The sequence below is a fragment of the Mobula birostris genome, chromosome 19 (assembly GCF_030028105.1).
Source record: "Mobula birostris isolate sMobBir1 chromosome 19, sMobBir1.hap1, whole genome shotgun sequence".
Lineage (NCBI taxonomy): Eukaryota > Metazoa > Chordata > Chondrichthyes > Myliobatiformes > Myliobatidae > Mobula > Mobula birostris.
This window is the reverse complement of record NC_092388.1, coordinates 21,086,194-21,101,013: the sequence shown is the minus strand read 5'-3', so window position 1 is coordinate 21,101,013 and position 14,820 is coordinate 21,086,194. Positions and strand designations below refer to the sequence as shown.

Genomic DNA, 14,820 nt, shown 5'->3' with positions numbered 1-14,820 from the left:
TCTCTCCACTAGCATGCAGGTCACTCTCAGGCAAGGTATAGCACCTGCTTAGCTCCCTCGATCAGGGTGACATGAAGCTATGGGAGCAGTGGTGGATGGTTGTAGCTGAGGCATATCACAAGGTTATGTGACCACTAACTCCAGGCAGGTAATCTCTGAAGAGTATTGGCAACAGCTGGGGTCACCCATCTTGGAAAGACACTGCCCAGAAGGTGGCAATGGCAAATCACTTTAGAAAAAATTGCCAAGACCAATCGTGGTCATGGAAAGACCATGATCGTCCCCTTCATGCAACATGGCACATAATGAATAAGCTCCCACACAAGCAGGCTGCGCAACAGCCATAAAACAAGAGCAGTACTGATAAATTTTCCAGCTGTAGTGTGTACAGAAGGACTTTTAATCCAGAGAAACAGCCAGGACAACCAATAGTTGAGAAGTAGAAGAGCTATAATATAGCTATTCCTTAGACTGAAAAAAAAAGTAATGTCTTCCCAACTATGAGAAAACGCTTTCAGAGCTAACTGAAGACACAAGGCAGATTACAGATGCCGCACTAACGTAGAAAATGTTGGTGGAACTCAGCAGGTGAGGAAATACTTACAGAGGAAAATGAAAAGTCGACATTTTGGGAAGGAAGAGGGCAAAATAAAAGGGCAGGAGTAGAGGGAGGAGCATGAGCTGGTAGGTGATAAGGGATTCCGGGTGAGGGGTCGGTGGGGGGTTGGAATGAGAATATGCTGAGAGATGATAAGTGAATGAGGCAAAGGACTGAAGAAGATGGAACTTGATGGAGAAGACAGTGAATAAAGGGGACCAGGAAAGGCAGGTCATCAGGACGGTTGAGGGGAAAGGCCAGCTCATGCTCTTCCTCCTTCTCCCATTATTTTATTCTGGTTTCTGCCATCTTTCTTTCCAGTCCTGATGAAGGGTCTCAACACAAAATGTTGACTGTTCATTTCCCTCCACAGATGCTGGCTGATTGGTTGAATTTCTGCCATAACCAGTTGAAATTGGTGAACCTTTCATTGATTTGTTTAGGGGGTGAGTGAAAGTGGGCCACAGAATGGCTGCAACCTGTAGATATACAGGAAGAAAATCCTGTCTGTACAAAGTGGCTTGAACACCATCTTCAGCAGGAGGTCTTAATTTTAAATTCAGTAGCTGCCTCTAATGACAAACAGGAACAGATATATCACTTTCCAAATGGAGACAGTAATAATTAAAATGGAAATAATTGTACTATAAATTAAATTGGGTTTTATTTACAATGAATTTGATTTGTCCAGCTGCCAAAGCATCACAGTACAATTAGTTTTAAATGACTGAGACTAATACTGATCTCAAACACTAAAATAATGAATTCCGGGAAGAGCAAGTTCTGAAGCCAGGTAATGATCTTGCATTTCAAGATTCAGCTCTAAACAACCATCACTTCTTATCTAGTTATCAAATAGTACCATTCTACTGCTCATTAAATTATAATGAAATGCAAATTCACAACTGATTTTTCAAAAGGTGCTAATAACTGCACATTTCAGTATTCCGCAATCATCCAAACTGATCTGATAATAACAGCTCAGCTTTTAAAAAAAAAAGTTGCCAATTTGGTGCATAATCTTTTAAAACTGATATTTCTTAATTTCAAGTAGTTTAACAGAATGCACATGCTCTGTTACACACAAGATAGAGAACATTCAAGATAATTTGGAATGTTATGATGAGGTTGTATAAGGCATTGGAATGTTATGATGAGGTTGTATAAGGCATTGGTGAGGCCGAATCTGGAGTATTGTGTTCAGTTTTGGTCACCAAATTACAGGAAGGATATAAATAAGGTTGAAAGAGTGCAGAGAAGGTTTACAAGGATGTGGCCGGGACTTGAGAAACTCCGTTACAGAGAAAGGTTGAATAGGTTAGGACTTTATTCCCTGAGCGTAGAAGAATGAGGGGAGATTTGATAGAGGTATATAAAATTATGATGGGTATAGATAGAGTGAATGCAAGCAGGCTTTTTCCACTGAGGCAAGGGGAGAAAAAAAAACCAGAGGACATGGGTTAAGGGTGAGGGGGGAAAAGTTTAAAGGGAACATTGGGGGGGCTTCTTCACACAGAGAGTGGTGGGAGTATGGAATGAGCTGCCAGATGAGGTGGTAAATGCGGGTTCTTTTGTAACATTTAAGAATAAATTGGACAGATACATGGATGGGAGGTGTATGGAGGGATATGGTCCGTGTGCAGGACAGTGGGACTAGGCAGAAAATGGTTCGGCACAGCCAAGAAGGGCCAAAAGGCCTGTTTCTGTGCTGTAGTTTCTATGGTTTCTATTAAGATTAATTTGCTACGTGCATATAAAACTGGCTGCTCACTGCCACACCAGTTGAAAATTTCAATTACTAAGGGTTTGTACACCCGTGGCCTGTTAGCAATATGATAAACAGTAAGTTAACTAATAGATAGAGAACTTACATTTTTTTAAAAAATAAAACACCTTTAACATCCTTAGGCTATCCCAAAATACTTCACAAGCACTATCTCAGAAATACATTCATGTTTATGATGTTGGGAAAAGATGCATTGCTTTAAACAGCAATAAAATAATCAGATTTTCAGGAGAGAAGCAAGAAAGAGAGCTAGAACAATTCTAGCAAGTCATAAATACTGGAATGCTCATAGAATATCCTCCAGTACTTACTTAAGAGGGCAACAGGATTTCTGAATGCCCAGCTTGAACAAGGATATGGGGTCTTGATTTAATATCATCTGAAAGAATGCAACCCCATCAGTTCAGCATTTTCCCAGAACTAGAACCACAGTAAATACCTTAGGGACAGAGATGGACATCCAGCAGGAAAGTTGTTCAAAAACAGAGGTTTGTAAATACATAGAATGTGGCAGAAAAAAAGTGTTTTTGCTTAACCCAAGAAGACTGCATCAATTTTTATGCTTCATTAAGCACTCTCCTATCTCCCATCATCATCTACATCAATTAGTGCAACCTTCCACTATTTCCCTTTGTCCATTCTCCTCATAAATACATCCCTTTCAACTACTCTGTGGCAAATCACAACATAAACATCTCTGCAGATGCTGGAAATCCAGAACAACACACACAAAATGCTGGACAAACTCAACAGGTTAGGCAGTTTCTATGGAAAATAACAGAGTTGGCATTTCAGGTTGAGACCTTCGTCAGGACTCAGTCTGAATACTGCATCTAGATCAGAGCTATACAACGTATTATTATAAGTTTGCAAACTAGACACTGCTGATTAGCCTCCAATTTCTGCAGTCCATAAACTCTACTCTCCAAATCCCAAAATGTTGCATACCCTGTTCTATAATTTTGGGTAAAATACATCATGTACTGTGGGTGTGGGGCAGAAACAGATCAGAACTAACAGGTACAAGCACAAGGAACTGATTAGATTCTCTATGCCACAGCACTTCTCAACAGAATTCTGTTTACCCAGCAGACTTATTCCTGCTCACTTTAATGGTGGGCAGGTTGAAAACTGCCTGAATGCCTTCATGGTCTCATCATTCCTATAGGATATATCCTCTAGTTTTGTCCTCAGAAGCCTTTGTAAACTCATTATTTTCACCACTAGTCTTTAGTTACCAAAGCCTTAAGTTTCTTGTATTCTTTCAGACTTCTCCTTCTGTTTTAAATTGTTTAGAACATTTCTTACAACCCAGCTCTTTGATTAAGCTTTTGGTCATCTAGCCTAAAATGTGCTTAAATGGCACAGCAGCAATTATTTTAGTTTTAGAACAATTACTTCTGTTCACAAAGTTCAGCATTCTGGACAGGGTGACACAATAATGTGAAATACACTTTTAAATGAATCATCAGAAATGTTAACTTCTCTTAACTTCAAGCAGCAGGATATTAGGGCTTACGTTTTTGCTGTGACGTCAACATATTGGCCTGGTCGAAAATGAGCCGCATATAAAGGAGTACCTGGAACAAATTTACCAGCAAATTTAAGGCAACCACATATCATCATGACTGATTCCATAATTAAAAATTAAATTACTAAGGATAAAACATAGGAGTAATGCAAATTATGCAACAATTATTTATATTATGCATCATATTTACTTTCAAACTTTTCCCAGTTTTCTTCTTCTCAAAATGTTACTTCCAAGGTGGGAAAATTTTGCCTATAGAAATCCAATATACTGGCTAGAGAGCTGTATAAATCAGACTCTGAGGTCGGCTGCAACCTGGACTTGTAGATGTGCTGAGGACTACAAACTGACTACCTTGGAAGAGAAGCAAATATTTCACCACCAAGGACCAGAATTCTGACAATGCTAAAGTGACAAGGGAAAACTAAACCAGATAACTTTAATCTTCATCATGGTTCATTGCTGAAGCTCTTTCCTTAAATGTGGATATCAATTTCCACAACAGACCATGAAAATGAAATAAAAATAAACTGCATAATGGAAATCTGAAAACAAAAACAAAAATACTAGGAGTACTCAAGTAAGGCAAGCAGTATCAGGATTCAGGGGAGTAGATTTAGGTTGGAGTTGTCGAGGAACTGTTTTCCCCCCAGAAGGGAGCGAATTTGTGGAAGCCACAGAGGCTATTTGATTAAATATATTTAAGACACAGTTAATAGTGGAACTAAAGGTTACAGGTAAAAGGAGGTAGGTGGAACTGACTGCACGGCCAGATCAGTCATGATCTTATTGAATGGCAGAGTGAGCTTGATAAGCCAGATAGCCTATTCCTGCTCTTTATACCAATTTAATACCTCAGGTCCATTTTTGTTTCAAACTACTATAGGAATGCATTACAATTTGCAGTTAGCTGGCCAAGTTAGGAAATGAGCAATTAAGTTAGTTACCTATATTCTAACATCTATATACTCACCCTCTTAACCCCATTTCACTAATTATTAAAATAGTGAATAGTGATCTGGAGCAACTGCAGCTCCAGATTCCCAAATGCCTGAGGTAACCTTTCACCTATTTGCTTATTAGAAATTAATCTAACTCAGTCAAAGACTCTGCTTCTAATATCCTTTAAGGAAGAAAGACTCAGAAATGCATTACTCTCAAGACAAAATTTCACTTCATCTGTTTTAGATGTTTCCCCTCTATGGGACAATCCTCCCCACATTCAATCTGTCAAGATCCCATGGGTATTGTGTCTTAATCAAGTCACCTCTTACTCTTTTATGAGGCAAGCCTGTTCAAGCTTTCATTAAAAGACAATTTGCCATTCAAGGTATTAGACTAATAAATTTTCCCTTAAAAGAGACCAATAATGTAATACAGTATTGCAGCTGCTGTCTTATCAATGCTTCAGAAAAAGGAAACAAAACCTCCCTAGTTTTATATTCAATTTTCTTCACAATTTGATTAATTTCTATTAGATTTTTAATTACTTTCTATACCAGCATAGTTGTTTCTTTATGCACTAGGATATCCCCATTCTTCTGCAATCACAAATATTTGGACAATTTCACATTTCCCCATACTATACTGTTTTGACAGATCTTTACCCACTTGAAAATACATTCATGACTTTCATGCACCCTCTTCACGACCTACTTACATACTCATCTTTGTCTCACCAGCAAATTTAGCAACAATGCCTTTGATATTTTCACCCAAGTTATTCATTAGACATTGCAGGTAATCTTCCATATACCTTCTAACACTGCCATAGAATGTTAAATGATCTTCTTAAAAAGCAGATAAGGCCACCATTTGATATTCTGCATGCATTTTATGGAATAATGTAGGATTAAGTTATCCACTGGCATCCAGAACATTACTCGATTGATCTCGGGTGATAACTTAGTATCACACCATGGATGTTGGCAGTATTTAACTTCACAAAAACAAGCACATCTACAATGCTATTTTCTTTCAAAACCTATCTGGTCCACTAATGGAAATCCGTTATTGTTACCCAATCAGCAAATCCATATCAAGCATAGCAAAATGGCTGTCTCTTAAATGACTCTGAAACAGCCTTGCATGTTCAGGAAGATTGGGGATGGCTGTTGATACACACAGCAGAAATAGATAAGAATATCACGTGTAGTCCAATAAATATCAGTATGTTCTCAATATTTGCCTGTCTTTGCCCATCCCAAAACAAATGCAAAAGCTCTATTTGAGACATTACCTGGTTTAATAATAGCATTTTCAGAGACCTTGAACGTTGATAATTTCTGTTTTGGGGGTATACCAGCTAGCCTGTACTTTTCCATAACAGTCTCTGACTTCTACAGAGAGAAAAACAACAGATGTATATAACATAAAGTGATGACACCTTTACAGTGAGCATGTCTTTTTGCACATAACCAGTTCACTGGAAAACTGTAATTCTATGCAAGGATTTTGTCTGCTGTGATTATTCTGCACTGTTACTCTCCACAAGAATTTTGCTATAATTTATACTAACGAGCAATTTTTTACTGAATTTAATTTGTTGGTACATTAAGCAAGGACACAAATAATTTCAGCTCTTTCGAAATCCTTTATAACTAGTAATATACTTAAGTGTAGTCACTGCTGTATTGTACCAAAGGCAGCAAATGAATCACAGTAAACTCCCATAAAGTGCACTGTAATAATGTGAGATAATCTGTTTGATCGAGATAACGTACTGTATGCAAAGCAGAGACTTTAGAAGGCATGGGTCAGACCACATTTAGAGTATTGTGAACAGTATAAGGCCCCATATCTTGGGAAAGGATGTGCTGGTGTTGGAAAGGATCTACAGGAGGTTTACGAGAATGATCCTGGGAAGGATAGATTAGCATATGAGGAGTGTTTGATGGCTGTGGGCCTGTACTCACTGGAGCTTAGAAGAATGATAGGTTTCAATGAGATCCCCATCGAATATTGTATGATCTAGAGAGTGAACATGGAGACGATATTTCCAGTAGTGGGAGAGTCTAGGACTTGAGAGCACCGCCTCAGAATATAATGATATCCCTTTAGCAGCGATAAGGAGGAATTCCTTTAGCCAGAAGGTAGTGAATCTGTGAAACTCACTGCCACAGATGGTTGTGGAAGCCAAGTCATCTGGTATATTTAAACCAGAGGCCAATAGGCTCTAGATTAGTAAGGGGATTAAAAATTACAGGGAGAAGGCAGGAGAATGAGGTTGACAGGGAAAACAAGTCAGCCATGATTGAATAGCAAAGCAGACTCAATGGGCCAAATAGCCTAATTCTGCTCCTATGTCTTATGGTTAGGATACCAGCCAGAACTCTGCCCTCAGCTGAGTAGTACTGTGAAATCTTTTGAGAATGATACATCTTTAATCCAATGTCTTGCCTTGAAAGATAGCCTCAGTATTGCAATGAAGTGCCAGTCTCCAGTGTTCAAGTCTCCAGAGTGCCACTCTATTTACTCGAGATTAACTTAGCTCAAACCAGATTACGAAATGGCAAACTAACATCAACTTCTAATTATAAAAATGCAAAACCCATATTCAGATTTCATCAAAAATTAAGAGATAAGAAATGATCCAGTTATTAGCATCTAAAACATATTGCTTCACATACAACATATTCTTAAGATTTACACATGGATGATGGTTGTTCAGTCAGGAAATTGCTTACAACTTAATGGCACACCACTCAATGATGAGAGCACTTTATAACCTTATAAAAATCAACACAATTTCCACAATTAAAATGCTTTAAAAAAGGGATGGGGTGAAGCTGATAAATCAGTAGATCAAAAGGGGAAGTAAACTTAGTTGTTAAATGTTAAAAAGTATGATGTTTTACAGACTGGTAGGTCACAGACCCCAAAGCCACTATTGTCAGCAAGAATCTTCATATGGAAGGAGGGAAAGTGAGAAAAAAAAAATCAGGAAAATATGATGAAATAATTAAGAGGTGTGCTCTTCGGTGCATTTCTGGCATGCTTGGTGAAAAATACAAGATTTCACTGAAGTAAGAATTAACTCTTTATTCTTCATTTTTTGTTAGCGCTTGTTTAATGCAAGCGTTATGAACGCATACACTAGCTCTCACCTATAGACTAGATTTTAGTTCACTACATATATAAAATTTAACCAAGTTCCTCTCAGTTTTCCATAACAATGGATTGAATCTTTGCTGGTAAATGCCAACTTTGCCATGTCAACCTGTTGGCTTTGAAATTCATAATGGAAACAAACTTGGGACCTCAATACATGCAGTGTGAAGGTCAGAAACTCCAAATTTGCTGAAAGATTTTGACACTGAAACTGTTTTCTTAACTCACTGCTGCACTCCACATAGGACCCAATGAACTGAGAGAGATGTCCCATCAGCTAGAAATACTGCACCAGATCAACAAGTCCATTCAGTCCAATTGGCATTTTACAGCTCGGAGGAAGAATAAAGTGAGTAAGGCAAGTGGCATCTTTTAATTATAAGTTTTCAATTAAGTTTAATATTTAGAAGTGCCTTAAATGAATTGTTGAAATTTTTTAAATATTCCATTCAATAGTTTTTGACTGCTTTGGAAAAAGTTCTGAATGAATAGTATGTCATGTTGTCCAAGTTGCATGTCTCCCACCCACTACATAATGTACTGGGTGGGCACAGGAGTACATTCAGCCAGAGACTCATTCCACCGAGATGCAACACAGAGCGTCATAGGAAGTCATTCCTGCCTGTGGCCATCAAACTTTACAACTCCTCCCTTGGAGGGTCAGACACCCTGAGCCAATAGGCTGGTTCTGGACTTATTTCCTGGCATTTACTTATTACTATTTAATTATTTATGGTTTTATATTGCTTTATTTATACTGTATTCTTGGTTAGCAAGTACAAGTTGCAAGCCCCTTTGTCTGATATTTCTATGGTTATATTTTGTTATGTCAAATGTTGTTTCATTATAAATATCAGCTTAGAAAATGCGAAGAAATTAACAGCCTTCTAATTACATTTGAGCATTAAAAAGCACTTGATAATTTGTGGCAAGCAAAATATATGCCTCGATCTACAAATTGGCACAAGTTACTGGATGAACTACACTAGTTTTGCGAAAAAACAATCACTGTCAGTTTCCCCGTTAATTCTGAGACATTGCTACACTCTCATGTAATAAATATGAATTCTATTTTGAATTGACGAATGAAAAAGAAACCTACGGACATATTCTAACTGCACCACTTCATTAGATTCTGAGCCAGTGACTGGAAAACATTTCCCCTAACTAATGTTCAAAGCGGAGTATAATTTGGTCTACTCAAAAATTTGTAACTTCGAGTTGGGATAGAACATTATGCAGCATTGTCTTCACCACATGGAATGCAGTCCTTCAAGAAATTAACTCATTATTCCCTCCTTCAAAGATGGGCAATAAAAGCCAGCTTTCCTCATGAAATCCATTTCCCAACATAGTTCATTACTCTGTAAAGAGGATATTCTGATAAGGTGGTGGTGCACTTGGTCGCAGCTGCTTCTACAGAGCCAACAAAAAGTGCTATTTCCTTTTTTGAGTGTATTTTCTAAGAATGCAAGACATTGCTGGACATTATGAACTTAAAAGTACCGCAGGTCTACCACATTAGCGAGTTGTTCATTTACAGAGAAATTGACGATGCGGACCATGTTGCTGGAGAGGTGTAGGAACGAAGGTGGTGTGCGATCGAAGAGCGAGTGATAGTCTTAGGTCCTTTTCTCTTGCTTATTGGTTACAGCTTGGAATAGGCCCTTCCAGCCCTTCAAGCTGTGCCACCCTGATTTAACATTGGCTTAAACATGGGACAATATACAATGACCTACTAAACAGTACATCTTTGGACTGTGGGAGGAAACCAGAGCACCCAAAAGAAATCCATGTAGTCACAGGGAGATTGACCCCAGGTTGCTGGTACTGTAAAGCGTTGTGCTAACTAGTACATTACCATCCCCCCTATTCTGACCAGATGTCCATGACTAGTAGTAGTATTCCATAGGGGTCCATACTGGGTGGGGTGGGGTGGGATGGGGTGGGGTGTGTGTGTGTGTGTGTGTGTGTGTGTGTGTGTGTGTGTGTATGTGCGCACGTGTGCGCATGTACACACACAGATATGGACAGACGAATGGCAGATGAACTTTATTTGAAGCATTAGAATCAGAATTAAAATCAGGTTTAATATCACTGGCATATGCCGTGAAAATTGTTGATCTGCAGCAGCAGTACACTGCAATAAATAATAACTATAAATTACAATAATCTCTATGAAAAACTCAAATTAAATAAGTAATGCAAAAAGAGAAAAAAATGAGGTATCGTTGAAAATGAAAAATAAAAAGAATACAGTGAATGAGAAATCAGATTATCACCACTCTACGGATGTTGAAAGACAGCAACCACATTTGAACACTGGCTGAGGGGCATAACCAAAATTGAACTTACAAATAAACATACCACAGCTCACCTGGAGAAGACTGAGCAATCTCAATAATGAGTTGCACAGCAAGATGAAATTGAATACAAGTGTAATTAAATTGGAATGTAAAATGAACACCTGAAGCAGGGGTACTATCTTTAGCTGACGGCCTCAGGATAATGATTTGTTAGCTTTTGCTTTGCACACAAGGGATTGTTCATGAGCCAATATATTTTTGGCTATATTGTTGGAGATAAGCTGTTGCAATATGAACTAACTGAATTGAAGGGGCTTTTATCAACATTAAGAAACTTGATGCCAAATGAACAATTCTTTACTCTAAAGTCTAATTAAATCTACTCCAGCCTAAAACACAATTCCCTGGTTTCGTGGTTTGACAAAGATGATGGCCATTTAGGAGGAAATGTGATAAAGGCTCAAAATTCCAGACTCTATATGCTGCAGACAGCAAAACATTCTATTGTTGAGAAGCTGCAAAACACACACAAAACAGCTGCCCAGATATAAAGAAACTCACAGAAAGTAAAGCATTCCTTTTCATATGGAAGGGAGTTTTTACTTTATCCTTAACTTTGGCAAAAGAGGAATTTTGTATTGCAGCATTTTTAAACCTACCATCAGCAATTTATCATAGCTTAATATATTCTATCATAAAATCATACCCTATGGTTAGTTTTAGTACTAGTCACTGACCAGAAGTATTCAAATTAATTTGCATTTAAAAGCTGAGTGCTCCTAATAACAATATTTAACATTTCACTCTCTTTTCATCTACAATAAAACTGAATACTTCAGCAACAATTTTTTCAAAGGCCATTCAAATTACGATAATTCAGCTAAAATAACCCTCATTCAACACCTGAGAAAACTTGTTTATGTAACTGTTGTCTGATCTATGCCTTGCAAAGATCATGGAGTGAAAGCAAATAAAAAATTGTAACTCATTGAATATGAATGGATTACTGCAAAGCAAAAGCAAAGGCCCATAAAATATTTTACTTAAGAGTGACAATTCACTATGCTTAACTCAAGACAGATTGCTGAAGCTATTTCAATTAATTTGGCCAATTGAGAAGCCAATTTCTATCAATTACAGGTCATTGGATGTTGATTGCTTATACTCAATGGGGAATTTGGAACTTTAGATTACATGTTAGATGAATAATTCTAAAAAGATGCCATAATTTAGTACTTTAAATGGCCAATCTGTTACTTGGAGATGAACTGCAAACTGTGGATACAACAGGATATTCAATGATAAATATCACAAGTTAAAATCTGAACCATTTAAGAATATATACTCAGTAGCCACTTTATTAAGTACAACTGCTTATTAATGCAAAAAACTAATTAGCTAAGCACATGGCAGCAATGGAATGCATAAAAGCATGCAGACGTGGTTGTTGTTCAGACCAAACTTCAGAATGGGGAAGAAATGAGATTTAAGTGACTCTGACCATGAAATGATTTTTGATGGCAGACAGGGTGGTTTAAGTATCAGAGAAACTGCTGATTTCCTGGGAATTTCATGAACAACAGCTTAGAGAGAGAATGGTGCAAAAAACAACCAAAAAAAAATCCAGTGAGTGGCAGTTCTGTGGGCAAAAATACCTTGTTAATATCTTGTTAAACATCTGGTCAGAGGAGAATGGCCAGACTGAGTTAAGCTGTCAGGAAGGCAATAATAACTCAAATAATCACATATTACAACAGTGGTATGCAGAAGAGCAACTCTGAATGCACAATATGTCGAACGTTGAAGTGGTGGGTTACAGCAGCAGAAGATCACAAACATACACTCAGTGGCCACTATTAGATACAGGAGATATCTAATACAGTGGACAGTATACATTTCATACTGAGAAATGCTCAACTTAAGATGCTAACAAAACTAAATCCAGTGCATGATACACAAGTATACAAGATTCAATTAAACTGCAAAACATCTCACTCTGCACATTTGCTACTTAGGATATTTTTATGCAATGTGGTTGACCACATTAATCTGTTCTTTTCCCAGCCCACACTTGATTTCTTAATAAAATCCTATAAAATGTTCCATGTTATCTTTCCTCAGTCCTTTCAATTTTTTGTACAGCCTCATGGAATGACTACAGCAACGTCTTCCATTTCATCCAACTCCCAAATATCTATCCACCATGCTTTTTCCCCTAATTATCATTCTCAGTGACATCACCCACTAGCCCCTAATTGCTACCCAAATGTATTCTTAAAAACTACAGCTCACATCTCTTTCATTCATAATGTGCCATGTCATATGGCACGGACGATCATGGTCTTTCTATCACCATGACTGCTCTAGGCAAATTTTTCTACAGAAATGGTTTGCCATTGCTTTCTTCTGGGCAGTGTCTTTACAAGACTGGTGACCCCGGTCATTACCAATAATTGTCTGCCAGGCGTCAGTGGTGACATAACCAGAACTTGCGACAGACTCCAGTTGCTCATATGACTACCCACCACCTGCTCCCATGGCCATGGTGGGGGCTGCTGAGCAGGTGCTATACCTTGTCCAAGGGTGACCTCCAGGCTAGCAGAGGGAAGGAGCACCTTACACCTCCTTTGGTAGAGACAGATCTCCACTCTGCCACCCATAACATCTCCCAGTCCTTCATAAACCATTGTCTTACCAATAACTTCATTTTATATCCTTAGCTATTTACTCATACTGAACTAAAAGTTTTGAAACCATGCTACCCTCACTGAACTAAAAGTTTTGAAACCATGGTACCCTCACAGAACCAACACTAGACACAGACAGGTAAGTCAGATGGACCCTTATTTTAAAGTCTCATGCAAGAGAAAGTGCAGCACTGACACATGAATAAGGGCAGGAGTAGGCTACTCAACCTATTAACCCTTCTACATCATATACTAAAAGTCATGGTAGATTTGATTGTAACCTCAGCCCCGCATTCAGATCTGCCAGCTATAACCTTTCAACCCCTGTTCAACCAGAATCGAGCTACCTGTGCATCAATAAACATTCAAAGACTTTGCTTCCGCAACCCTTTGAGTAAGAGATCCAAAGACTCATAACCCTCAGAGAAAAAGTCATCTCTGGCTAAAACTGACAAACCCTTTTTTTTCCAAAAAAAACAGTAGTCCATATTTCCAGGGCCTTTCACTAAATGAAAAATCTTTTTCATATCCATCCTGATATGACCCTTCAGGAACATTTAAGCTTCAATAAAGCAACATATACAAAATGCTGAGGAACACAGCCCGGCCAGGCAGCATCTATTGGAAGAGGAAGAAGAGATTATCTCTTCTTTCAGTTAGTCCTGACGAAGGGTCTCAGCCCAAAACGTCCCCTGTACCTTTTCCAATAGATGCTGCCTGGCCTGCTGCGTTCTACCAGCATTTTGTGGCTGTTGCTTGGGTTTCCAGCATCTGCAGATTTCCTCGTGTTTGCGGTTGAAACTTCATTCAAGTTCCCTCTTGCTCTTCTAGTGGATCTACCTATCCTGAGTAAGCTTTTGTTACAAGGCAACTCACCCATTCCAAGTATTCGTCCAGTAAGCCTTTTCTGATCTGCTTCCAGTCCATTTAATTGCTTGCCTAATGCAATCAAAACTGCAGTGTGTACTCATCAGTGCCTTTCAAAATTGAAGCATAGTATCCCTTCTTTTGTATCCAATTTCCCTAGAACTACGCGATAACATCCTGTTAGCTTTTCCAATTACTTGCTATGTCTGTATAATAGCCTTTTGTGAGTCATGTACTTAGACAGCAAGACCTCTCTCGCATCTCAAGAGCTCTATAATCTCACACTATTTACGTAATAAGATTATTTTCCACCTTTTCCTGTCAAAATAGGTAATTCCACATTTTCCCATTATGGAATTAATCTGTCAGATCTATGCACTCATAAAACCTGTCAATGATCTTGCTTTTAATTTCTCAAAGACTTCTGATGGGACACTGAATATCCCAATGATTCCTTTTTAACATTGCACATGTAACTTCAAAGAACTCCAATAAACCAGTTAAACATTATTTCCTTTTCATAAACTATTTCCTCAAGCGCCGGCTATAACTTTTTTTAATAGTAGCTTCTTACATTTTCACTTTGACAGATATTAAGTTGACTGGCATGTGGTTTCCTACATTTTGTCTCTCCTTTGTGTATACAGTTGACGAGGGTAAAACGGTGGATGTTGTCTATACGGACTTCAGTAAGGCCTTTGACAAGGTTCCACATGGAAGGTTAGTTAGGAAGGTTCAATCATTAGGCATTAATATGGAAGTAGTAACATGGATTCAGCAGTGGCTGGATGGGAGACGCCAGAGAGTAGTGATGGATAACTGTTTGTCAGATTGGAGGCCGGTGACTAGTGGTGTGCCTCAGGGATCTGTACTGGGTCCACTGTTGTTTGTCATATATATTGATGATCTGGGTGATGGGGTGGTAAATTGGATTA

The 14,820-nt window shown here is 38.3% G+C and overlaps 1 protein-coding gene across 2 annotated transcripts in view; it reads right to left on the bottom strand.

Moving 5' to 3' along the window:
• mrpl3 (mitochondrial ribosomal protein L3) overlaps window positions 1–14,820 on the bottom strand; it is a 58,902-nt gene that overhangs the window by 31,402 nt on the left and 12,680 nt on the right. For both annotated transcript variants that reach the window (XM_072283314.1, XM_072283315.1), the window contains exons 5-6: window positions 6,155–6,254; window positions 3,904–3,964 (exon numbers count right to left, since the gene is read on the bottom strand). In XM_072283314.1, coding sequence (XP_072139415.1) covers window positions 3,904–3,964; window positions 6,155–6,254 — 161 coding nt within the window. The remainder of the gene's footprint in view (window positions 1–3,903; window positions 3,965–6,154; window positions 6,255–14,820) is intronic.